Below are 24841 nucleotides of genomic sequence, written 5' to 3' on the forward strand. Positions count from 1 at the left end.
CAGATTCTTAGACAAAAAGAATTAATAAACATTAGTGCAGAGATCAGTGAAACAGAAAACAGAAGAACAATGGAGAAAATCAAGGAAACCATAAGCTTGTTCTTTGGAAAAACTTAATTAAAAAAACTGAATGAAAAAGAAAATACAACATACCCAAACTGGAGACACGTAGCTAAAGCAGTGGTGAGAGGGAAATTCACAGTGCTGAGTGTTTACATTAGAAAAAGGGTCTCAAATCAGTATATAAACTCTCACCTCAAAAAACTACAAAAAGAAGAGAAAATAAACATAAAGCAAGGAGAAAGATGAGCATATAAACCAATAAACTGAAAACAGATAACAACAGAGAAAAATCAAGGAAACAAAAAGCAGCAAAACGTAGTGGGGTCTATTTAAAATATGGAAAGCTGACTCAAAATGCTGCACATGAATACCCATAGCAGGTTTTATTTGTGATAGCCAAAAACTAGAAGTAATCCAAATGCCCTTAAAAAGAGCAATTCTATTTCTACATACTAGCAAGGAGCAACTGGAATATTTCTAGGTAATAGCAAAAGATACATATAAATTTTTAAAATACCATTTTAACAGGGTAAGAAATATGAAATAGGAATAAATACAACAAAAGATATAAAAAGACCTGTACCCTGACACTGCAAAACGCTGCTGAGAAATAGTAAAGATTTCAACAAACGGGGAGAAACACTACGTGCATGGGTTGGCAGATTCAATGGTGTGAAGCTGTCCCAAACTGATCTATAGTCAATGCAATCAAAATCCCAAGTAGGCTACTTGGTAAAAATTGACAAGCTGATTCTAAAAGTTATATGAAAAATGCTAAGGGCCTAGAATACCCAAAACATACTGTAAAAAGAACAAAGCTAAAGAATTAGCAAAGCCTCAATTCAGTCTTTTATAAAGCGACAGTAATCAAGACTCTATGGTATTGGCATCAAAACACAAAAATAAATCAATGAAAACAGAACTGACAATCCAGAAATAGATCCACACATACATGACAACTGATTATTGATAAAAGGACAAATTCTTTCACTAGAGAAGCAATAGTTTTTGTCAACAAATGCAACTGAAACAACCGAATATCCCTACACCAAAAATAAATAAAATTCAACCCACACCTCACACCATGTATGAAATGTAACTCAAGTTCAAACATATGCTTAAATGTCAAATGGCATAGAACTTTCATAGGAAAACCCAAAAAAAGAATCCGTATGATCTTGAGTTAGGCAAAGGTTGTTTAGACGCCAACATCCAAAGTACGACCCATAAAAGATAAAAATGGACCAACTAGACTTTATCAAAATTGAAATTTTCTGCCCTTTAAAATTCAACCTAAGAGAATGAAAAGACAAGCCACGCTGGGAGAAAATATCTGCAAATCATATATCTGATGAAAGACTTGCACCCACAATACATAAAGAATGTTCAAAACTCAATAAAACGGAAAAAAATTAGGTTTAATTACATGCAAAAGATATGAACAGACACTTCAACAGAAAATGTATCTGGATGGTAAATAAGCAAAACGCTCAACTTCATGAGTCATTAGGGAAATGCAAAATAAAACCACAATGAGATACCACTACACGTCCGTAAGAATGGCTAAAACTAAAGACTGGCCATACCAAGTAGAGACAGAAATAGGGAGGAGCTTTAGAACAAGCCCTTTGCAAAACAGTTTGTAGGTGTCTTAAGAAGATAAACATGCATCTACCATGTGACCCAATCATTCCTCCCCTGGGTCCTTGCCCTAGAGGAGTGCAAGTGCATGTCCATCTAAGACCTGTGCACAAATGTTCATAGCAATTTTGTTTGGACAGCCCCCAAATTGGAACAACCCAAGAGTCCGTCAACTGGCAAATGGAGGGACAGACTGCAGTACACCCATAAATAAAATTCTATTCAACAGTTGAAAAGAAGTAAATTTTGATGCAATGTGGATGAATCTCAAAATAATGAGAACAGATTTATGCCCACAGGCCTATTTGGTAAATATTAGTTGAGTGTTCCAAAATTATAATTTAATTTAGGAAAACACTTAATGTAGAAACACATTGTATTTAGAAAAAACATCATTTAAAAGGGAAAATAAGGATGTTTCATTTTCCTATCTGAAATGGCACTGTTAATATTTTGATAGATATCCTTGTACTTTTCTTTTTCATTTGTCCCTAATTGTGTTGTCCTATGGAGGTGGTACGGTATGTATTTTACAAGCCTTTTGTGCTAAATATTTTTTATTAGTTTTTAAATAAAAAATTTTAATTGTAGTAAAATATACATAAAACTTACCATGTAACCATTTTTACGAGCGCAGTTCAGTGGCGTTAAGTATCTTTACATCATTGTGCTTGACAGCAGGACGTGTGAGACACGGAATGTGCAGAAAGTCAGAGCCCCTTTTCTTAAGTGCTGGAAATCCTAGGCAGGGTTGATGCAGCCACATGAGTGGGGTCTCCCTTCAAAAGAAGTCACTGATTCACCAAGGATGTCCCTCCAAGGCATGGGACTCACGGTGATTCTCTTACTAACATGAAACGGTATGACAGCCTTCCTGAATGACTGCAAACTTTTTGTCTCAAAATTTTCTTAAACCAAGATGTATTAAGAAAGAGATTAGATGTCAGGTAGCCACAGAGCCTTCATACATTTCGGATTATGTACAAATTAGGGAAAACAGTACAAAGGGTCCCATAACCCCATCAACTAGTTTGACAATTATTAATGTACGGCCCATAGGGCTCACATATCCTAAGAAACTCCAGGCAGCATGCTGTCTCAGACTTTCAGTACATATCACTGACATATGGGCATTTTAAAAATATACCCACAGTACCCTTACGGCAGCTAAAACAATTACTTTTTATGTCATCTAACTGCTAGCAATGATCAGATTTTCTGACCGGGCAACGACTTTTGCCATCAACTTTTACTCCCTCTTCTTACTAAAGCTAGTGAGGAAGAAATTTGTTTTGTTTTCTTTTCAAGCCAATCTGATAAGCAGTAAATTCAAACTGTGTACCTCTCAAGTTTTAAAATAAATACAATTATTTAATTACAAGGGAAAATGGGCTCCATGTTAGTATAGAAATGACCCAAGAAACTCGTCTCTATCTTGCCATAGCTTACGGTGAAAAAGAATATGAAAATGAATGTATGTAATTCATGTATTACTGAAGCATTGTGCTGGGCACCAGAAACTGACACATCATTGTAAACTGACTATACCTCAATTAAAAAAATAAAAAAAGAAAGCCATCTCCTTTGTCACTTGCAAACCATCTAACGTTAGACGGGAACGCTATCTAATACACCTACCTCTGTGCAGTCGTTCAGGAGGGACGCTGTGGTGTCGGCGGGGTTAATGTTGACTGTCTTTAATTCAATTAGGTTATTTAGGGAATTTCCACCTAGAAAAAAAGGGAGGATAAAGGAAATCAGACTAAGGAGTTTTTATTATAGGATAGAAGATACTTTTTGAGTAAATGAATTCAATTACCTGACACAACCACCAGAGAAAGCATGGAGCTACTGTCAGCAGGATCTACTGTCATTTTTAATCTATGAATAAGAACATTGGGGAAAGTCTCCAAACGAATCCAATGCTTAAAAAAAAAAGCATTCTCAGTAAAATTCAGCTATTATTTTAGCTATTAAGATAGTATCACTAAAGCTTAAGTCCAAGTAAGATTTTTAAAATACATCATTTGGCTTTAGAGTTAGACTCTGCCTTTAAGCTGGCAGAAGCAAGAGTATTCTATTCCATTACTTGCTCATTAGAAGGAAGTTTCCCTCTAAGCCCCAGAAATGACGTGTTCATAGACTCCTAATCTAGGGCGGTCCCTTTATATCCATCAAAGAGTGGGTTATAGAAAACACGAGAGTCACGGTGGAGAAAAAGCCCATTTCCCCAGGTCTACCCTGCGTGTCTGGATGATGTGCACTTACGACAGCCTTCCAAAGATCATCACATATTTGTCAGGATATATTAGGAAAACTTCTAACCAGAAGCCGAATCTGAACTTGTACATTTCACACGGGGGAGTGAATCAACATAAAACTAAACACCCTATTACACCCTCTGTCTCTTGGTCGATTAGATAAAACTCGATTCCTGTATTGTTTAAAATTTCTGACAATAAAAACTGGATGGCATATTGCTCTAACTTTAAACTAATTATGAACTAAAATATGAAATGAGAACTGACAGGTACCATCAGAGTATAACTTAGATTCTCAAAGTTCATGTTGAAACTCTAAAAGGTAAAGTCATCCCAATCAGAGTGTGTGTGGTAGGGCCGCAGGGCACGCACCTTTCCTTGCGAGCCGGAGGACAGCCAGCTGGGCGCGCTGCCGGCAATGAGACGAGAAGCCTGGTTCACAGACGACGATATGTTTAGGCTCTTCACCATCCGCGACCAGCTGTCCGGCAGCATCCCTGGCTGACTGTTGTGACGACGCTTCAGCTGTTTTCCAGAACTGCCGCAGGATACTGCAGACAGTCTTACTGAATGGTGGTCAAACCGTGTTAACAGGTGTGGGACAGAACCTTTACAACCAAGAAATAAAGAATAGTAACCTCACTGTGATACTCATTTTGCAATTGTATGTGTAACAAATAATCACACCACTTTTTAAGCATCGCATCACTTTAGACTTACACGATGTCTTGTCAATTACAGCTCAGAAAAAGCTGGAAAAGTAATTAAAGCTCTAATAACCCAAAAGTAAATATAAAAAAACATTTATGCACGTGTAAAATTGTGTAAGATAAAAACAAAAGAATAGCTCAAAAGCAGACTAAGGGGAAACACAGAGACTGAAGAGCTAATGGAACAATAAGCACACGTCCAGCTGACTTGAGCAAAAACAATATAAACCGAATTATAATGGCACAGTAGGATTTTTCAAGTGCTGAAAAGAAGCCCCAGCAAAAATATTTTTCAGAAGCGAAGACACGCAAAATCAGAATTCATAACCACAGACATGCCTGTTCTTTAGGCAGGAGAAAAATGATGACAGATGGGAAGTGAAAGATACAGAAAGGAACAGAGAAATACTACAATATTAAGGATGTGAAAAAAACTAAACAAATACTGATTACATAAAACAATCATTTGTATTGTTAAAAATGTGTCTGTGTAAAACTTTTAAACATAATAAATAAACATGATAATCAGAATGAGGGTAAATGAAGTTAAGAGGATCCAACATCCTTACATTGCTTAGCAGGAGAGTACAAATAGTAACCATTAGATTTGATATGTTAAAAATGGGTATTTTAATATCTTGACTAACTACTAATACCAAAAATGTATGTGTGTGACTTCTAAGCCAGTAAGTGTGTGATGGTGAGGGAGCTGCTAAATAATGAAGAACTTACCAGTCCAAAGGAAGATGGAACAGAGAAAGGAGAACAGAAAACAGATCACTGAGAAGTTGATCAATTTAAATACAACTACTTCAGCAATTGCTTTAAATGTAAATAACTAAAAGATCCAAATAAAAGACAAAAGATCATCACACTGGAATTAAAACAAAACAAAACAAATTATTTACAACCTCCCAGAAATACAACTACAATACAAGATTACAGAAGGAGTGAGGGTAAAAGGGTAGAAAAAGATACAATAAGCAAACACTAACTTCCCCACAGAACTGCATGCAGGACGCACTCTTCTAGGCATGCACACAACACGTGTAAAACCCCATCATACACTGAGTCTTAGATCATATACAAGTCTCAAAAAATGTCAAAGATCAATCAGGGTACATAATCTGAATGCAATGCAGAAATCAGTAAAAAGATAGGTAGAAAACGCCGACAAATCTGAAAATTTACAAATCAATGAATGCAAGAAAATAATTCCACCGGAATCTCTAACATACTTTCAAATGCACGATAATGAGATATTATCACACAACAGTATTGCAGGATATAGCTTAAGCTTTGCTTTTAAATAAATTTAAATATTTAAGTTCATATTAGAAAAGATAAAAGTGAGACATTGATGAGCTAATAAGGATTCAAGGATGGAGGGGTGTTGGAGGTCAATCTAGACCTAACTTCCATTAGAACAAGAAAGGAATGATAATGATACGAGAGACAGCAATTCAGAGCCAAAAGCTGGTACTTTGAAGACTAATAAAATTGACAAACTCATGGCAGGCTGATCAAAAAATATAAAGTATAGGGGTTAAAATAAAGGTGATAGCCTTGAAAAGGAGAGAGCTCTGCAGATCCTGCAGATCTCCTACATAAGATCAGAGAATATTACAAATTAGGGCTAGAAAAGAATTTCCTCAAAATACAGAAGGCTATCAGATATGAAAACCCCACAGCTAACATTATACTCTGTGCTTAAAGACTGACAGCTTCCCCCCTAAGTTTAGGAACAAGACAAGGATGCCCACCCTTGCCCCTTGTATCCACCCTAGTGCTGGAAGATCCAGCTGAAGCAACAAGGCAGGAAAAAGAAACGTGAGGCATCCAAATGGAAAGGAAGAAGTAAAACTATCTCAGTTCACAGACAAATGATCTTTCTTCTATGTAGAAAGCTCTAAAGACTCCACCAAAAGAAAACCTGTCAGAGCTAATTAATTCAGCAAAGTTGCTGGATAAAAATTCTATACACAAAATGTGCTGAAAATATGTAGTGTATGTATGCAGTGTATATTCCTACACACTAGCAACAAACCTTCCAAAAAGAAACTTTTTAAAAATAATTCGATTTAATAAAGCATGAAAAATAGAACCTTAGGAATAAATTTAACCAAGAAGGCACAGGACATACACTGAAATCACAAAACACGGCTGAAAGAAATTAAAGATCTAAGTAAATGGAAAGCCATCCCTCGACAATTTTAGTGATATACAGATTCAATGCAATTCCTATCAAAATACTGTTTCTACAAAAGTAGAAAAATTCATCCCAAAATTTATATTCACTTCCAACAGACAATAGTCAAACAATCTTGAAAAATAATTCTGGAGGAGTCACACGGTCCCCTACAGAAGCTGTCATAACCACAATGTGCGGTGAGGTGCTGGTGTACAGACAGGCAACTGACCAACGGGGTGGAAAGGAAAGCCCAGGGAAAAGCTCTTCCACTTATGGTCAGCTGATTTTCAGAAAAGATGCCAAGACCATTCAATGGCGAAAGGACAATCTTTTCAATAAATAGTGTTGGGAAAACTGGGTACATATGTAAAAGGATAAAATTACATGTTATACCTTACATTATATATAGCATGTACAGAAACTAACTCAAAGTGGTTCAAGGACCTAAACTGAGGAGTTACAACTATAAACCTCTTAGAAAGAAACATAGGGTCTTATCTTTATGACTCTGGATTTAGTAATAGTTTCCTACAAGAAGTGTAAGTATGACACCAAATGCACAGACAACGAAAGAAACAAAACATAAATTAAACTTCATTAAACTTTAAAACTTTTATGCATCACAGAATCCTATCAAGAGAGCAAAAAGACAACCCACAGAATGGGATAAAATATTTGCAAATCACGTATCTGATAGAAGTTTACTGTCTATAATACATAAAGACCTCCTATACCTCAATAATAAAAGTTTGTAAATGGGCAAAGGACTTGAATTGACATGTCCTCAGAAAAGAGATACAAGTGGTAGAAAGCACGTGAAAAGAGGCTTAATGTAACTCAGGGAGGGAGGAGAGAAAGCAGGAAAGAAGGGAGGGAGGGAAGGAAAGAAGGAAGGAAAGGAGAGGGAGATGGAGGGAGACGGGGTAGAGGGGAAAGAGAGGAAGGGAGGGAGAAAAGAAAAAAAAAAAAGAAAAGAGAAGAGGAAAGGGAAAGAAGAGAAAAGAAACAAATGTTGGTGAGGATGTGGAGAAACTGGAACCCTCATACACCGCTGAAAGAAATGTTAAACGGTGCAGCCACTGTAAAAAAACACGTTAGTAGTCCTCCCAAAAGTTAAAGAACTACCTAATGACCCAGCAATTCCACTCCTAGTTTTGAAGACGGGGACTGAAACAGATTCGTACACCAATGTTGACAGCAATGTTATTCACGAGAGCTGAAACGTACAAACAGTCCAACTGTCCACAATAGATGACTGGATAAACAGAATGTGGTATATACGTACAATGAACTACTACTCAGCCACAAAAGGAAATGAAGTTCTGACACGCTACAACATGGATGAACCCTGGAAACACAGTGCAAAGTCAGTCAGACACACAGAAAACCCAATTTTGAGTGGTTTCACTTGTAAGACATACCTAGGGTCGTCAAGTTCACAGAGACGGAAAGCAGATTAGAGGTTGCCAGGGGTTGGTAGAGGGAAGAATGGGGAATTATTCCTTAACGGATACCTTCCTAATTTGGAGTGGTGAAAACGGTTTAGAAGTAGTGGGGTTAGTGTGCAAATTCCCTTAATTATACACTTAAAACTGATCAAATTGGCAAATTTTATGTTGGATATATTCTGCTGTTGTGAAAACACATACAAATAAAAAGACTAACTCTCTATTTCTCCAATTTCACATCCTATCCAACAAAACATATATTACTTTCTTGAGATCCTTTTACTGTTTTTTTATGGAAATACAAGCAAACCCCATTATTCTAGTCCCAGTGACTCCTTCATTGCTTTGAAAAAAATAGCAATTCACCAAGTCGGTAGGACCACCTTTCCTGTTTCACTCTGCACACAGTACAGTGCTGCCCACTTAGGTACGAGCTTTAAAGACCAAAATTAAGTACCTCTGTTTCCACAATAACTACCTCACTAATAAATTTTGAGGAAAGAGAACCATTCTACCATACTTTGCTCATTTATTCTGCTAAATGTATGCCTGCTGTTGTGTTTCCTGGTTTTGAAACACATTTCACAAAAATCAAATTAATCAGTTTCTGCATTTGAATCAAGATCCATTGATAGGAAACATCTGACAGTGATCCCACCTATTTTTAAAATAGCCATTGAGTTGATAAGAAAAAGATGAGGTCATTTGTTAAACTTGATTCCGAAGAAAGCCATTCCTCCCAAGTGAATCTAGTAATACAAAACTCAAAACTCGTGAAAGCCAGGATGGACACTGGGTACCAACTCCATGTCTCGTAAGAGCCCAGTCCAGTGAGACTGCTGAGGGAAGTTGACAGTAATGTCTTTCCCGTTGACACTGAAAGCTAGAACAGAATGGAAATTGCCTGGAACATCTTTTTCACCAATTAAAAACTGAAAATTAAAATTAAAACTATACCTAACCATGAGATATTATATTACAGTTTTCTGTGTTTTACAAAGAGAACTTCTCTCTGGGAGAGACATACTAAGGTACTTCTGGATGAACTAACACATGATGGCAATCAGGGATTAGCTTCAAAATAATGGAAGCAGGAGATCATGGATGGACAGTTTGGCCAGGAGCTGACAACTGCTGAAGTCAGGTAATGGGCACATGGAGGCTCATTATACTATAATCTCTACCTTTGTATCTGTTTCAAATTTTCCACAATAAGAAGGCTTATTTGTTTTTAATTACACCAACTAAAAACTCCACTCAGTATCTTAGGGAATAAAGATTACATTAATAATCATAAGATATTTCTTGCCGTTTAGTGAAAGCTACCCAAAACACTTACATCTAAACCATTATTTTTGAAATTTATCTTTATTTTGATTTCTAAAGCTTTTAAGAATCTCTTAAGTGAAGAAAAATGTTAAACCAAAATAAAATGTTAAGCCGTTTGTTCTTAAGTAACTTAAAAAACTAAAATCTCTGCTCGCTGGGGAAGCACCACCATTGCAGCCATTTCTAATCTAAGCTATTTGACCCAAAGATGGCTTTCCACAAGGCTGAAATTAAACAAAGCAAAAAATGGCACTGAAAGAATTCAAAGGCAAAATAAAACCACACATATATTTATTTTTCACGCTAGTTTTAAAATGGACATTGTATACCATGTGATTTGAAAGCTCAACAATGTCACATTAAATATACACTGAGGAGAATTTTGTTTCCAGTTATTCACACCCATCATTTCCACATTGCCAAGTCTTAAACTCAGTCCTAAATTTTTATACAGCATTAATAAAAAGAGAGAACACTGAGGGAGCTGGCCATCTGGCAGAAGGACTGATGGAAAAAGAACCCCAGTATGAGACAAAGTCAGCCTGAGACTGTGACAGATCAAGACAAAAACAAAACCACTCTAACACATCTGGTCACATCCAATCAAATCCAAACTACAATCCCCTCCTGACGAGTATGACCGACTGCTTCCCTGCCCAACATGACCTCATCCTGACTCATATTTCTGTCCTCCAGGGAATGTTTATTAACACATCCATTCTTAGGATCACCCCAATTCCTTGAAATCTCCCCCAAATACCCAATGCGAACCCATTAGACTTTGTCACACACACACTTATGGAGACACCGCATTCTCCACGGTGCATTCTCCCAAGTTGTAGGGACTTAATACACCTGACTGTCCAACAGCAGGCGTGCTCCTGGTCAAGAGGGCACTGACAAGCAGAAGGGCACTATTTTTATATCATAAGGTTTGCTTAATAATACTTCTTTATCCTGCCCTAGTTTACATTAGTTGATGAGAAGCCAACACCCAGAGTTTTCCTACCTAGGTATCATGACCTTTCACAACCCCCACACTTGGCTGAGTCACGGACCCCCCCACTTGTATTTCGGTGTCATGACTGAGGCTTTCAAACCAACTTTACCACCAATCTTGATGTGACAAGAACTTGGTGGAGGACAGCCTAGAGATTTCAATTAAAAAATCAACTATAGTTAGCATTCATTTCTGGGAACTCTTAAGTCTACTTAAGAAGCAAAGAATGTTCTTACCTATTAAGTTCCACGTGAATGTACCTAACCCAGGAAGTGCCTCCTTTCTGCTGCCAGTCACACTGCATACTGAGTCATGTAATCCATGTCTATCCAATTTGATAACTTTGCCCACATCTCCTTCACAAACTTCATCTGTTCAACAGCATCTATCATTCCCACCTAAAATTAAATTTAAAAACTCTAGTCCAGTGTATAAATGGGTGATCAATTTTAAATAGCATTATTCTATTCCTAAAGGAAGATTTCCTCTAGCACCCAGCATGATCTCAAAATCATTTCACAATATGTAGAACCAGGGCTCTTTCGATAACTGCCTGGCTTGATGTCAGGGGCAGGAAATACATGATGAACCTAGGTCAGCGTGTGCCATAAAGCAAGGGAGCAGTCAAAAATTTACTCCTCCACACAAAAACTACTAAGGCTGATACATGAATTTGGCAAGAAGCAGAATACAAGATTAACATACAGAAATCAGTTGCATTTCTTTATACTAAGAATAAAATATCAGAAAAGCAAAGTAAAATTTTAAATTCTCTTTTAAAATCACATCAAAAACAAAAACAAAACTCAGGAATAAATCTGACCAAGGAGGCGAAAGACTTATACGTGGAGAACTAAAAAACACTGACTAAGGCATTTAAAAATGATTTAAAGAAACAGAAAGATATCCCATGCTCTTGGACTGGAACAACTGATATTGTTAATACGGCCACACTGCCCAAACCAATCTACAGATTTAATGTGATCCCCATCAACCTACCCAGGACATTTTTCAAAGAATTACAACAAATTATCCTAAAACTTATATGGAATCACAAAAGACCAGAATTACCATAGCATTACTAAGGAAAAAGAAATGAAGCTGGAGGAAAAACCCTCCCAGACTGCACACAACACTACACACCTACAGTCAAAACACCATGGTGTTGAAGCAAGAACAGACATATGGATCAATGCAACAGAACAGAGAGCCCAGATATAAACCCACAAACTTTTGGTCAATTAATCTTTGACAAAGGAGGCCAGAACATACAATGGAGTAAAGACAGTCTCTTCAGCAAATGGTGTAGGGAAAACTGGACAGCTGCATGTAAATCAATGAAATTAGACTACTCCCTCACACCACACACAGAAATCAATTCAAAATGGCTTAAAAACTTAAACATAAGACAAAACACTCTTAGAAGAAAACAGGCAAAACATCACCTGACATACATCTCAGCAATGTTCTCCTAGGGCAGTCTACCCAACCAATAAAAATAACAGCAAAAATAAACACACAAATGGGACCAAACTGAATTTATCAGCTCTTCCACAGCAAAGGAAACCTTAAGCAAAACTCAATGAAAACCTATACAATGGGAGAAAATATCTGTAAATGATTCAACCGACAAAGACTTCATTTCCAGAACATATACACAGCTCACAAAACTTAGTAACAAAAACAAACAACCTAATCAAAACATGGGCAGAAGACCTAAACAAGCATTTCTCCAATGAAGACTACAAATGGCCAATAGGCACATGAAAAAATGCTGAATATCACTAATTACCAGAGAAACGCAAATCAAAACTGCAGTGAACTATCAGCTCACACCAGTCAGAATGGCCATCACTCAAAAGTTCGTAAATCTAAATGCTGGAGAGGGTGTGGAGAAAAGGGAACCCTCTTACACTGCTGATGGGAATGTAGTTTGGTGTAGCCATTAGGCAGAACAGTTTGGAAATTCCCCATAAAACTACAAATAGACTTAACCCTATTGATCCACCAATCTCACTTCTGGGTATATATCCAGAGGGAACTCCAATCTGAAAAGATACCTGCACCCCAGTATTCACAGCACCACTACATGCTCAATAGACAACACATGGAAGCAACTTAAATGAAGCAACAGACAACTGGATAAAGAAGCTGCAGTGTGTTTACACAGTGGAATACTACTCTGCCATAGAAAAGGATAAAATGCCACTTGCAGCAACATGGATGGACCTAGAGATCATCATTTTAAGTGAAATGAGCCAGAAAGAGAAAGAAAAATACCGTATCGCTCATATGTGCACTCAAAAACAAAAGACGCTATGAAATCACCTACGAAACAGAAAGACTTGCACACTTAGTAAACAATCTTACGGCTACCAGGGAAAGAGGGTGAGAAGAGAGAAATCGTGAGGGAGTCTGAGATTTACAGACGTTAGCCACTATACATAATAGATTTTCCTGAAAAGGTTCTTCTGTATAGCACAGAAACCTGAGTTCAATATGTGGAAATAACCTATAATGTAAAAGCCATTACACCCACCAACTCAGGAAGCAAGAGAAGACAGGAGAGTTACCTACCTGGGCTACAGCCAGGTCCTCAGAAAGTCCTTGCCCACCACTCATGCTGTCCCCTGACCTCACTGCATCCTCCTCCCAGGAGCAGATGGCATGAAGACATGTGTCCTGGGAACCTGCAGCAGCAGAGGCCGCCCCCAGAACAGCACACGGGGTAGATAGGAGCAAGTGCACTGGCTCCCAGGAGCACACTCGCTCCCCGCTGCCACCGCCGCCCCCGCTGTCCGCGAATCCTAACCGCACCTCGCCAGGCTCCCAAGAGCAGCTTGACCTGTAACCTGCGTCCTGGGAACCTGTAGCACAAGAGGCCGCCCCCAGAACAGCACACGGGGTAGATAGGACAAAGTCGACTGGCTCCCAGGAGCACACCCTCTTCACGCCGCCCCCTGCCGCCGCTACAGCTCACCGCCGCACGCTGCCACTGCCTGCCGCTGCCCCGCACCCAGACAGCAAAGTCTCGCCTCCCAGGAGCAGACTGACCGCCAGACGCGCACCCCGCGAATATGGGGAAGCAGAGGCCGCCCCAGGCCGCGAGGGAATCGGTAACAAATCCAGGCGTTGGCACGCGCAGCCCCCATCCCACCGCAGGCCCGCAACAGCACTGCACCCGCCTAGCCATAGCAGGCCATGACCTGAGGGCTGGTCGGAAGTGCTCCAGGCAGCGTCAGGCGCCCTCCCACCTCCCAGGGCTGCATTCACTTCCTCAAACCCGGATACAAGCTGCAGGGAAGAAAGGAGGTTGAGGGAATACTAACTTTGGGGAGGGGCGCACCACGAACCACGGAGACCGCCCGCACTCGCCTCGGGGTCCTGACTGGCCGCGCGGTTGGGGCCTCACCCACGCACCCCCAACCGGTGAGCCTCTCCAAATGCGCAGCCCAGGCCCCAGCCGCCGGCTCCACGACCTGCACGACCCCACCAGCGCCCCCTTACCTGCCCGGCGGCGCAGCGGAGGTGACTACAGGCGGCAGCCCAGTCCCCAGACTGCCTTCTTCCTCGGGAGCCGCTGCAGGAGCGCCCAGCTTCCCCAAGCTCGGGGCAGTTCCGGCGTCTGCGCAGGCGCATCCGCGCGTGCGTGCGCGGACCCAAGGGCTGGGGCTCCTGCTGCCCGTGATGTGGCGAGTGGGGCCGAGCAGAACCGATCGGGCCTGGCGGGCCAAGCGCAGAAGGGCGGCGGGGCGGAGGGCAGGGCGGGGAAGTGGGTCGGGCGGGGCTGTTGAGCCTGCCCACCCCGCTGCCCCTCCCACCGGGTCTCCATACCCAATGCCCCGAGTCCTGGGAACCTGCAGCAGCGTAAGCCGCCCCCAGAACAGCACACGGGGTAGATACGACCAAGTTGGCTGGCTCCCAGAAGCATACCCTCTCCACGCCGCCGCCCGCCCCTCCTCGCCGCTGCTCCCCGCCCGCCTCCCGCCCCGTCCCCGCACCCTGACAGCAAAGCCTCGCCTCCCAGGAGCAGACTGACCGCCAGACGTGCACCCCGTGACATGGGGAAGCAGAGGCCGCCCCAGGCCGCGGGGGAATCGGTAACAAATCCAGGAGTTCGCACGCACAGCCCCCATCCCACCGCAGCCCCGCGACAGCACCACACACGCCTCGAGGGAGCAGGCCATGGCCTGAGGGCAAGTCGGTGTTCCCTGGCCGTCTGGTGCCCTCCCATCTACAGGAACGGCACCCGCTTCCCCCCGGGTATAAGCGGCACGAAGAGGCGGCGTTCACGGACTACTACCGTGGTGGGGAGTGGGCACCACGAACCACGCGGTGGCCCCGACCCACCTCAAGGTCCTAATGGGTCGCGAGGCCCGGGCCTCACCTACGCACCACCGCTACCCTCTCCAACTGCGCAGCCCGGGCTTCACCCGCCGGCTCCCGACCTGCGCGCCCCCACCAGCGCCCCCTTACCCGCTCAGCGGCGGCAGCGGAGGTGGTGGCAAGCGGCCGCCCAGACCTCAGGCCGCGTTCCTCCTCTGGGAGTTGGTCCGGGAGCGCTCGGCTCCCGCCCAACATTCACAAGCTCTGAGCGGGTCCAGGTCGGCGAGTCTGTGCGTCCGCGCAGCGCGCTATTCCTCTTCCCGCCCGCACGACGGACGCTCAGGCTGGAACTCCCAATGCTGGGGACGTGGGGACTGGTGCAAGTCTGGTGGGGCAGGGCCTGGCGGTGGGGCGAGCAGGCCCACCCCCTTAACCGCCCCACCGGGTCTCTATCCCTTAACATCCCCATCCGGTCACCCACCGGTCCTGGCACCCAACCAGAACCACGACTGGCCTCGGGCCAGGCCACACCCCCTAGCCCCACTCCCCCTGCTCGCCTTCCTTCCCAACCCCATTACTGCCCCCCACCCCCAGCCAAGCCCCCAAGTCTCCCACCGGACCCCCAAGATGCGGCTCCCCCTCACAACGAGGTCCCCGCCCCTACACTCCATCACGCTAGGTAATAACCTGTGGCTTCCACACAAGCTCACCCCCCATGCCTCACTGCAGGACCCCCAACATCCCGAGATGGTCCCACTCACCCCTCACTGGGGTCAATTCCACTCTGAGCGACCCCTCACCCCTCAGCGTGCCCCCTCACCGTGGGATCCCCCCTCACTCCCAGTGCATCCCTACCCTAGCTGACCCCCTCACCCATCACCCAGCATGCTCAGGGTGGAAGTCTGGGCTCTGGTCTCCTTGGAGACTGCCACCAGCGGAGGATCCCGCCTAGTGTGCCGCTGCGCAGCTAGTGTTGGAGGCTACAGGGTGCGGAGGGTGGGGCTGGAGGCGGTCCCAATACCTGCCCCTGCACCCTGACCCCTGCTCTTTGCTCTGTGCCTCCTCTGAGCCTGCGGGTCAGGGTGGTCCCGGGCCGCCCACCACTGGCCTGTGGGCCATGGTTCATCGATGGCCCTGATGGTGATCGGGACCCTTAGGGCAGAAGCATTGGGCACGTGGACCTGCAGGGGGGGTGGGGGGAGGGTGCAGCTGAGCCTGGGGACAGACAGCAGGCGGGTGGGCTATGTTCATGGCCTGGGCTCAGCCCAGGTGAGTTCAGGGACCCTGTTCATTCACGCCAGGGCAGAAGGAAGAGGGATGGGAGCTCCGAAAGTGTCCAAGCCAAGGCTAGAGAGCAAAGCAGGCAGCTGCACTGGCCAGGCCACCTTGGAACCCTCCACAACGCTGGTCTCTGCATATGGAGAGACTGACAATTGACCCGCCAATGAGACGTCGCCTCCCCCTTCCCCCATATAGTTTACAGGCAATTGAAGGGACTTTGATAGGTAATTATAATCACCATTAATGGTTACTTTCTCTACGGAAGATCACGTACACAGTCACGGTGAACCTGGCAGGTTTTCTGCCTGGGGCAGAGGAGGACCCGCTCAGAAACATCCTCTTACCTCTCACCAAAAGGCTTTGTAGTACAAAAGAAAAATCTGACTCTGTATTAGTTCTGTTCCTTTTATTTTAACAGGGTGCTGTTTTCTAGGCTTAGTCTTGCCAGCTCTGCACCTTGTGCAAAACAACGTTGCCTTTGGCCTGAAACTCACAGGAGAGCCTATTCTCAAGGCTCTGACCTTTAAGGATATGAACACTTTCGCACTCCTATAAAAAGTAACAAGTTGCAAAATAGAAAATAACCTTTGTTTTCTTGGAGGTTTTACAGGGGCATGGTGACCTGACCCACGTGGACAGTTGCAAAGTATTCCAAGAACATAAAAAGTCCTACACCAAGAAGTTTGCACCAACCAACCACATCCCCTCCCCCTTTTACTAGAAAAGGAGCCTGAATTTTGACTTCTGGAAGATGGTTCTCCAGGACATTAGTCTACCATTAACTTGGTCTGCACCTGTCCACGTTGGTCAGGTCATGCTGGCCCTGTAAAACCTCTAACAAAATAAATGCTATTTTCTATTCTGCAAATTGTCTTTCTGTTAGTGCAAAAGTGTTAACATCCTTCAAGGTCAGAGCCTTGAGAACAGGCTCTCCTGTCTATTTCAGGCTAAAGGCAACATTGTTTTACACAAGGTGCAGAGCTGGCAAGACTAAGCCTAGAAAACAGGGCAGTGTTTAAGCCAAACAAGCATATCTAATATGGAGTCAGATTTGTTTTCTATTACAGTATATTCTATTCTTATGGTTTAAGTTTACAATAATAAAGTTTAGCCTTCTCCCATCTTAAATTGTGCAGTTCAGCAGCATTAAGTGCACTCACAATGCTGTGAGACCAACATCACTGTCTGGCTTCAGACTATTTCCTTCCTCAAAGTAAAAGCTTCTATCCAAAGCTCACCACAAGTCCTCCCTCCCAAAGCCTGTGGCAAACCCTAATCCCCTTTCTCTTTCTCTCTCTCTTCACCTACCCTGGAGGTTCCCTATCAATGAAATCGTATAAAAGGTGGCTTTTTGTGTCTGCCCACATATCTTAAGCGGGGACTGGAAATTATTTTTTACATGAATTCGCACTTTTGTATTTTGAGAGGAAAATCCAGATGGATTAAAGATGAGATACACAAAATGAAGCCCTTTTAGTAACTATAGTAACTATGTGCATAACTTCGGAGTAGGCACCCCTGTTCTAAGTGTGAAGCCACAGCCAGAAGGGAGATGCTTAGCTCTTCCTGTGGCAAAACAAAACCAAACAAAACCAAAAAATGACCAAAGGCCAAGAAAGACAGCTGAAAAGACAAAACCACAACGTGGAAAAAGCATTCTTCATGAGCCAAAGTCAGACAAAGGTTTCACATCCCTATGGTCCAAAAACCTCTTCAAACCCAGTGTTCTGAACAGAAACAGAACACATAAAGGCAGTTCCAAAGAGACGCAATGCAGGTGGCCAGTGTGTGCCCCACATCTTTAGGTCAGCCTGCTTGCTGGAGACCTGTGCGGTTTGATCAGGGAGCGGCGAAGACTACAGTGGCAGCAGCTGCGGTGGCGGGAGAAGCGGGGCTGCCCTGTGCCAGCTGATGGATTTGCTCCTGTCTCCCCTGTGGCCTGGCCTGGGGTTGACCTCTGTTGCCCCAGGTTGGGGAACACACATGTCCCAGTCACCCTGCTCCTAGGAAGAGGTAATGTCACAGTGGAGGCGGGGTACAGGGACCACCTGACCACTGCCAGCTGACCCCACCGCATCTGTCTCCAGTAAGCAAACTAAGTGGGAAATGTGTGTGCTGCCACCTGGAGCAGCAAAGGCCACCCTCAGGCAGGCATACGGGAGACAGGGGAGCCTGGTGGAAATCTACCGGCTGCACCGCACCCGCCTCGCGAGAGCAGGCCATGACCTGAGGGCCAGTCGGAAGTGCTCCCGGCCCCATCAGGCGCTCTCCCACCTCCCAGGGCTGCATTCGCTTGCCCAAACCCTGGTACAAGCTGCAGCGAAGAATCGGAGTTCAGGAGCTACTAACGTTGGGGTGGGGGGCACCACGAACCACGGCGTCCGCCCGCACTCGCCTCAGGGTGCTTACTGGCCGCGCGGCTGAGGCCTCACCCACGCACCCCCAACCCGTGAGCCTCTCCAAACACGCAGCCCAGGCCCCACCCGCCGGCTCCCCCACTTGTGCGCCTCCACCAGCGCCCCCTTACCTGCCCGGCGGCGCAGCGGAGGTGACGGCAAGCGGCAGCCCAGTGCCCAGACCGCCTTCTTCCTCGGGAGCCGCTGCAGAAGCGCCCAGCTTCCCCACGCTCTGGGCAGTTCCGGCATCCGCGCGTGCGTGCGCAGACCCCTGGGTTGGGGCTCCTGCTGCCCGGGATGTGGCGAGTGGGGCCGAGCGGAACCGATCGGGGCCTGGCGGGCCAAGCGGGGACGGGGAGCGGAGGGGCGGGGCGGCAGGGAAGGACCACCCCGCTGCCCCTCCGGCAAGGTCTCCATAAGCAATGCCCCTAGTCCTGGGAACATGCAGCAGGAGAGGTCGCCCCCAGAGCAACACACGGGGTAGACAGGAGCAAGTTGGCTGGCCCCCAGGAGCACACCTTCTCCACGTCGCCGCAGCTCGCCGCCCGCCGCTGCCCCGCACGCTGACAGCAAAGCCTCGCCTCCAAAGAGCAAACTGACCGCCAGACGTGTACCCCGTGAACATGGGGAAGCAGAGGCCGCCCCCAGGATAACACACGGGGTAGATAGGAGCAAGTTGGCTGGCTCCCAGGAGCACACCTCCTCCACGCCGCCGCGGCTCGCCTCCCGCTGCCGCCACCGCTCACCGTCAGCCGCCCGCTGCCGCCGCCGCTCGCCGTCAGCCGCCCGCCGCCGCACGCCTCCGTCCGAGGCCGCCCGCCTCAACCACCACCGCCACCGCCCGCCGCTGCCCCGCAGCCTGACAGCAAGGCCTCGCCCCCCAGGAGCAGACTGACCGCCAGACGTGCACCCCGCGAACATGAGGAAGCAGAGGCCGCCCCAGGCCGCGGGGGAATCGGTAACAAATCCAGGAGTTCACACGCGCAGCCCCCATCCCACCGCAGCCCCGCGAAAGCACCGCACCCGCCTCGCGAGAGCAGGCCATGACCTGAGGGCCGGTCGGAAGTGCTCCCGGCCCCGTCAGGCGCCCTCCCACCTCCCGGGGCTGCATTCGCTTGCCCAAACCCTGCTACAAGCTGCAGCGAAGAATCGGACTTCAGGAGCTACTAACGTGGGGTGGGGGGAACCACGAAACACGGCGGCCGCACGAACTCGCCTCAGGGTCCTGACTGGCCGCGTGGTTGAGGCCTCACCCACGCACCCCCAACCCGTGAGCCTCTCCAAACGCGCAGCCCAGGCCCCACCCGCCGGCTCCCCGACCTGCGCGCCCCCACCAACGCCCCCTTACCTGCCCGGCGGCCGCAGAGGAGGCGACGGCAGGCGACAGCCCAGTGCCCAGACCGCCTTCTTCCTCGGGAGCCGCTGCAGGAGCGCCCAACTTCCCCAGGCTCCGGGCAGTTCCGGCGTCTGTGCAGGCGCATCTGCGCGTGAGTCCGCGCCCCTCCTCCTCCCGCCAGAAGCGCGGACCCTGGGGCTGGGGGTCCTGCTGCTGGGAATGTGGCGAGTGGGTCCGAGTGGAACTGATCGGGGCCTGGCGGGCCAAGCGGGGACGGGCGGCGGGGTGGACTGAGATAAACAAAAAGGACAGAAGTACTGTTTTATTCCTAAGATGAGCAGGTATGAGGATGAGTGACCTACTCGGAGAAATTCAGTTCCACACACCAGCAAGGATGGAAAAGGAACAAAAGAAAAGCTACAGTCTTTTCAAAAATATTTTCTGGACTTTTCTATATTAAAATTTGCCATTATTTATTTTATTTATTTATTTTCTTTTATTTTGCACCACCTCATTCTTTCATCTGTAATGATTTAAGTAGCAAATTTCATGAGAAAACACTTGGCAAAGTCACTGAAAAACAAATCTGCCTTTACAAGATGACAAAATCCTCTAGAATAGCTTTTCTCAAAATGTGTTCCTCAGACAAATGGTCAGGAGGTACTCTCTGCCAAGGAGGGTTCTATGGCTAAGTAAGTTTAGGAAATACCATAAACTCATTCCATCCCACTTTGGAGATTTGCAGTATTTAGAGATTTAGTATAAACTGGGTAGTTTATACTAAACGTTCCAAGAAGTCAACCAGCAAAAATAAAAACTTATTTATTTTAATATAGCACTTTTACGTATTATCAGATCAGTGCTTCTCAAACTGTTGGTGGTGAAGGACTGATTGTCTTTCTAATTTCAAGCCCACTGTCATCTGATTTTTTGATAAAATGCAGTAAAATTGTTAGAGAAAATTAAATTTTCAAAATGAGGACATAAAAGATACAAGCCTGTTTTAAAAATTGTTAGATTCAACAGACATAAAGTTGCCCCCTTAAATTGGTAAACATTTCTAAAAGCTTGTTCTAATATGTTTACTGACTTTTATGTCACAAACCAGTAACAGCCTGTGACTGACACCCTGAGGAGCACTGTGTCCGAGCACAGACCCCTGTTCCATAACACCCATAAACACCAGCAGAGCACTCTGGGAAATACTTACACAGAATACAAAGACATAAAACACAGTCAAAATCTAATGCCGGACAAATGCCAATCCAATCCATCAATGCACTGTGACAATTTCTAACTGGAATTAAAATGAATTAAAGTAAAATACCAACACCTTGTTTCTTTTGGGTAATGCAGATAGGAAAATAGGAAATTTAAGAAACTCACTTCAGGGTCTCAAGTGACATCTGTAAATTGTAACTGCGTTCTTGTTCAGACAGCTTGGAGAACTCCACCAGACACGGGTGCTGTTCCTTATTGTCATCTCTAACCTTTAAAACAGGACAAGAAATCAGCACTTAAGAGCTTCCAAGGTCAGACACCAGTAGTGGTGATCCAGCCGCACGGAGGAAAGCGAAGGGACACCCAGACCATCAGCCCAGCAGAGCTGTGTCTAATCTCCCACACAGCTTGTGCTTGAGGTGGTGCTGAGACCTGGGGTGACCCGGGCTCCCTGCTGTCTTCCAGGATCCGCAAGGCTCCGGCCCCAGCCTCCGGGACGGCCCCACCCGAACCCCACACGCTCGCTCACTCAGCAACTCCCCTCTCTCAGCAACTCCTGGCAATGGCTTAAACCTTACTTTCTCAACGAGGCTCATCCTGCCCACCTGCCCAATGTGGCAACACAGAATGTAAGACCAAGGGGGACAGGGACTGGCTTCTTCTGCTCTTTGATGATGTGCCCCCAGCACCTGGAACACACCTGGCACGTGGCAGCCGCACGACCAATGCTTTGTAAACTGAAATGAATTCTAGGTAAGAAGGTGTTAGAATGACTTAGTTTTGACATACAGTAATTTATACGTGTTTAGAGCCAAACACACTGGGGACCTCAACTGGCATCAGAACAGACTGGCAGAAACTCTTTGAGGTGGTTTCAGCTGTTCATCTCACCCGCTGCAAGACTTCCTGCTCTTACAAATCACTCCACTGCCTTAGCAAAGTCAGTTAACATGAGACAGGCATTTTTTCATATTCGTCCTTGAAAATGTGCTTCAGTGACCAGAATATACTGAATTCAAGATTTTTAGGAATGAATTAATGAGAAAGATGCTCCACATCCCTGCACTAGTGCTTAGCTTTCTACCTTCTTGGAGACCTGAAGTGCACTGGCACTGCTGCCACGCTGGCACCTGGAAGGCAGTCACACGCTGTCAGAGGACAAATCACGCCATGGGGATAATTACCAGGTTTTATAAATGCCACAAGAAAAGTATGCAAACACTCGCAAGGGTTTTTTTTTAGAGTCTTCAGGAGTCGCCAAGTTAAAAACAAGGTATCTATTTTTCTCTTTTTGGTGATCGTTACAAACGAACAGGATTTACACAAAAGCTTACAGTTGTTTTTTCCTTATTTGAGTGCCTAACTTTGGAAATGAGATCCAGAGTTATGAAATTTAACCCTGATTCTAAACATAAAAAAGTAGACATGACTGGGTCCAAGCCCTGAGGTCAATCACTCTGCATTCATGTAACTGTCCCTCCCCCCGTATTCTCTAAACCCAAGAGTAACTGACACTGCACCCTCCAGCGTGGGTGTCCAAGCTAAAGTCAGAAATCTGTCCGGGTTTCCTTCCCTCTCTCACCAAATCCCATACTTGAGCTTCAAGCCATCTCCTGCAGTCCCGTCTCTCCATCCCCACGGTCGGCACACCGTGGGAGAACTCACCTGGGCCACCTGAGTCCTGTCCCTGACCCTTTTTCTGTCCCCAGGTTCACTGCCCTTCCACACTAACCGCAGAGCTCAGATCAAATATTTACCACCTCCTGGAAGCCTCTGATTTTACCAGGACAGAGATAAACATTCCTCCTTCACTGTCAGCATCTTAACACCCTCGAGGCACGTAAAGCCCGATGTTGCTTTAACCTCAGCCTCGGAGCAGGTGAAGGATAACCGGCAGCAACCGTGGGAAGGACGGCTCTGAGGCACCGCACTCGCAGTGTCTGGAAACTCAAGGGTGCTTTGAACACAGCAGGTCTGGTAATGAGATGAACTGAATTTTAAAGTAAGTTAATCATACAGAAAATTGAAATAGTTTATTCGAAGGACAGGAAGAAACCCACCTGCATGTGAAATAAAATGATCTTGAAATAATTCAGATAGTTTTTCTATCCTGAGTGCTGTTCTCAACAGAAGCAGAACGATATACAAATGTGTACTTCACACTTACATCTGCAGGGCTTGAGGGTAGACTGATGACTCAGTCATCACAGTATTTATTCTCCTGTGAGTAAGTGAAGGGGTTCAGAGTGTGCCACCCCAAAATACGCCACTTTGGCATAAGGATTATTTTGGGCTGAAGGCAACTAAGAAAAGCAAACACAAGAAAAATTCTCTACCCTTCTCTGCCCTGCCAGGAAGGATGGAAGGATGACTGAGACCACACCAGGGTCTCACCAGCCCAGACCTGCACAGAGCAATCTACGTGAACTGGCCCTTCTTGTCCACTAGTTTCCCAAAGTACTTACCGTCCCACAATTTGCTGCCCCAAGAAGCTCAAAATTCCTCTCCTTTGTCTTATCACTTCTCCACAAATTTACTGTTCTTTGTGTTAAAAGGCTGTAAAAAACTAAGTTCTAACCACCTCTTTGAGTTAGTCATTACTGAGCACTCCCATGGAGACACACAGTGTACACTTTAATAATCTTGTTTTTCATTTGTTCATCTGTCTTTTGTCAGTCTAACTTGCGAGCCCCAACCAATGAACCTCAGGTGAGTAGAGGAAAAAGAGCCCCTACTCCTACGTGAGCAGAAGAGCAGGTCCTCACTCTCAGGGATAACATCATCACAGACACTGGAGTCATCACCGTCATTACTTTTAATATTTAACTGAAGATGTAATCAATCAATAAAGAAAAGCTCATGAAAATTTATCTTTAAAGCAAATCAAAAATTCATTCTAGAAATTTGTAAGATGCTGTCTAAATTCGAAATTATGCTTTTGTTATCGTTGCTAGATCAAGGTTGTCAAATGAGGCAACGCACATGAAAGGAATGCTATCAAGAGCTGACCAATTAAATTAACTTACTTCACACAGGGAATGTGTGGCCCAAAGAATATTTTGAGGTCCCCATGGACACTGTCTTTCTAGTGGAACTTTCATAAGACGAACTCACATGCAGAAACTTACTATATGTGAAAGGAGAAAGGAGGGCTGCCCAGGCAGAGAGCCTGCAGCTCAGCTCCTCAGGTGGCCCTGCCCCTCGGCAGCCTCCATCCCCAACCAAAGCTCCTGGCGGACCCTGAGGCACTTCCCAGGAGCCCCAAGGAGCCAGCTTCAACAGTTTGGAAACGTGCTTTCCAAAGTCTGTATTAATTTAGACACTTTGAGCATCTGTTTTTCCTAACTAGCAGAAAGCAAATGACAGTGTGGCAAATGATCAGAGTGAAGACTGAGCAGACAGTAAAAGAAAACATCCTTTGCCAAGGGAGCAAAGACTTTCATCTTTTAAAATTAATACTTAGTGAGTGAGAAATAAAAATAATTGCAGGATTTCTCCATGGTCTGGTCCACTTGTTCCCTTGTAGAGTAGAACACCAGCTCATCTGCATCTCAAAACGCAGATGTCAAATACAGTCTTCCCACCAAGAAGCTGTTTCTCCAAGACAACGAAAGAAAAGAGACGAGTGTTGGCAGAAA

The 24841-nt window shown here is 45.3% G+C and overlaps 2 protein-coding genes across 4 annotated transcripts in view; both read right to left on the reverse strand.

Annotated features, from left to right (window-relative positions):
* LOC102532259 (ankyrin repeat domain-containing protein 26-like) overlaps window positions 1-2356 on the reverse strand; it is an 89073-nt gene extending 86717 nt beyond the window's left edge. For all 3 annotated transcript variants that reach the window (XM_072944741.1, XM_072944739.1, XM_072944736.1), the window contains exon 1: window positions 2317-2356. The gene's annotated coding sequence lies outside the window, so the exon portion shown is untranslated. The remainder of the gene's footprint in view (window positions 1-2316) is intronic.
* Window positions 2357-2436: 80 nt separating this feature from the next.
* LOC107032852 (uncharacterized) lies at window positions 2437-23962 on the reverse strand. The gene is made up of 8 exons (XM_072944743.1): window positions 21369-23962; window positions 19995-20272; window positions 14151-14365; window positions 13221-13937; window positions 10880-11041; window positions 4338-4573; window positions 3343-3434; window positions 2437-2483 (listed from the first exon to the last, which is right to left on the reverse strand). The coding sequence occupies exons 1-4, from the start codon at window positions 21386-21388 to the stop codon at window positions 13620-13622; spliced, it is 831 nt and encodes a 276-aa protein (XP_072800844.1). The 5' UTR covers window positions 21389-23962; the 3' UTR covers window positions 2437-2483; window positions 3343-3434; window positions 4338-4573; window positions 10880-11041; window positions 13221-13619.
* Window positions 23963-24841: the final 879 nt, after the last annotated feature.

Source organism: Vicugna pacos, chromosome 20 (assembly GCF_048564905.1).
Source record: "Vicugna pacos chromosome 20, VicPac4, whole genome shotgun sequence".
NCBI classification, from domain to species: domain Eukaryota; kingdom Metazoa; phylum Chordata; class Mammalia; order Artiodactyla; family Camelidae; genus Vicugna; species Vicugna pacos.

What these genes read in the sequence shown, in the direction of transcription:
- LOC107032852 (XM_072944743.1), bottom strand. Translation starts at nt 21,388, where the DNA reads ATGTCACTTGAGACCCTGAA. An exon ending in ATGTCACTTGAGACCCTGAA is followed by an intron (nt 20,273 to 21,368) that starts GTGAGTTTCTTA and finishes TGTTTATCTCAG; the next exon opens with TCCACCCCGCCGCCCGTCCC. An exon ending in CCTCTGCGGCCGCCGGGCAG is followed by an intron (nt 14,366 to 19,994) that starts GTAAGGGGGCGT and finishes TTGGCCCGCCAG; the next exon opens with GCCCGATCGGTTCTGCTCGG.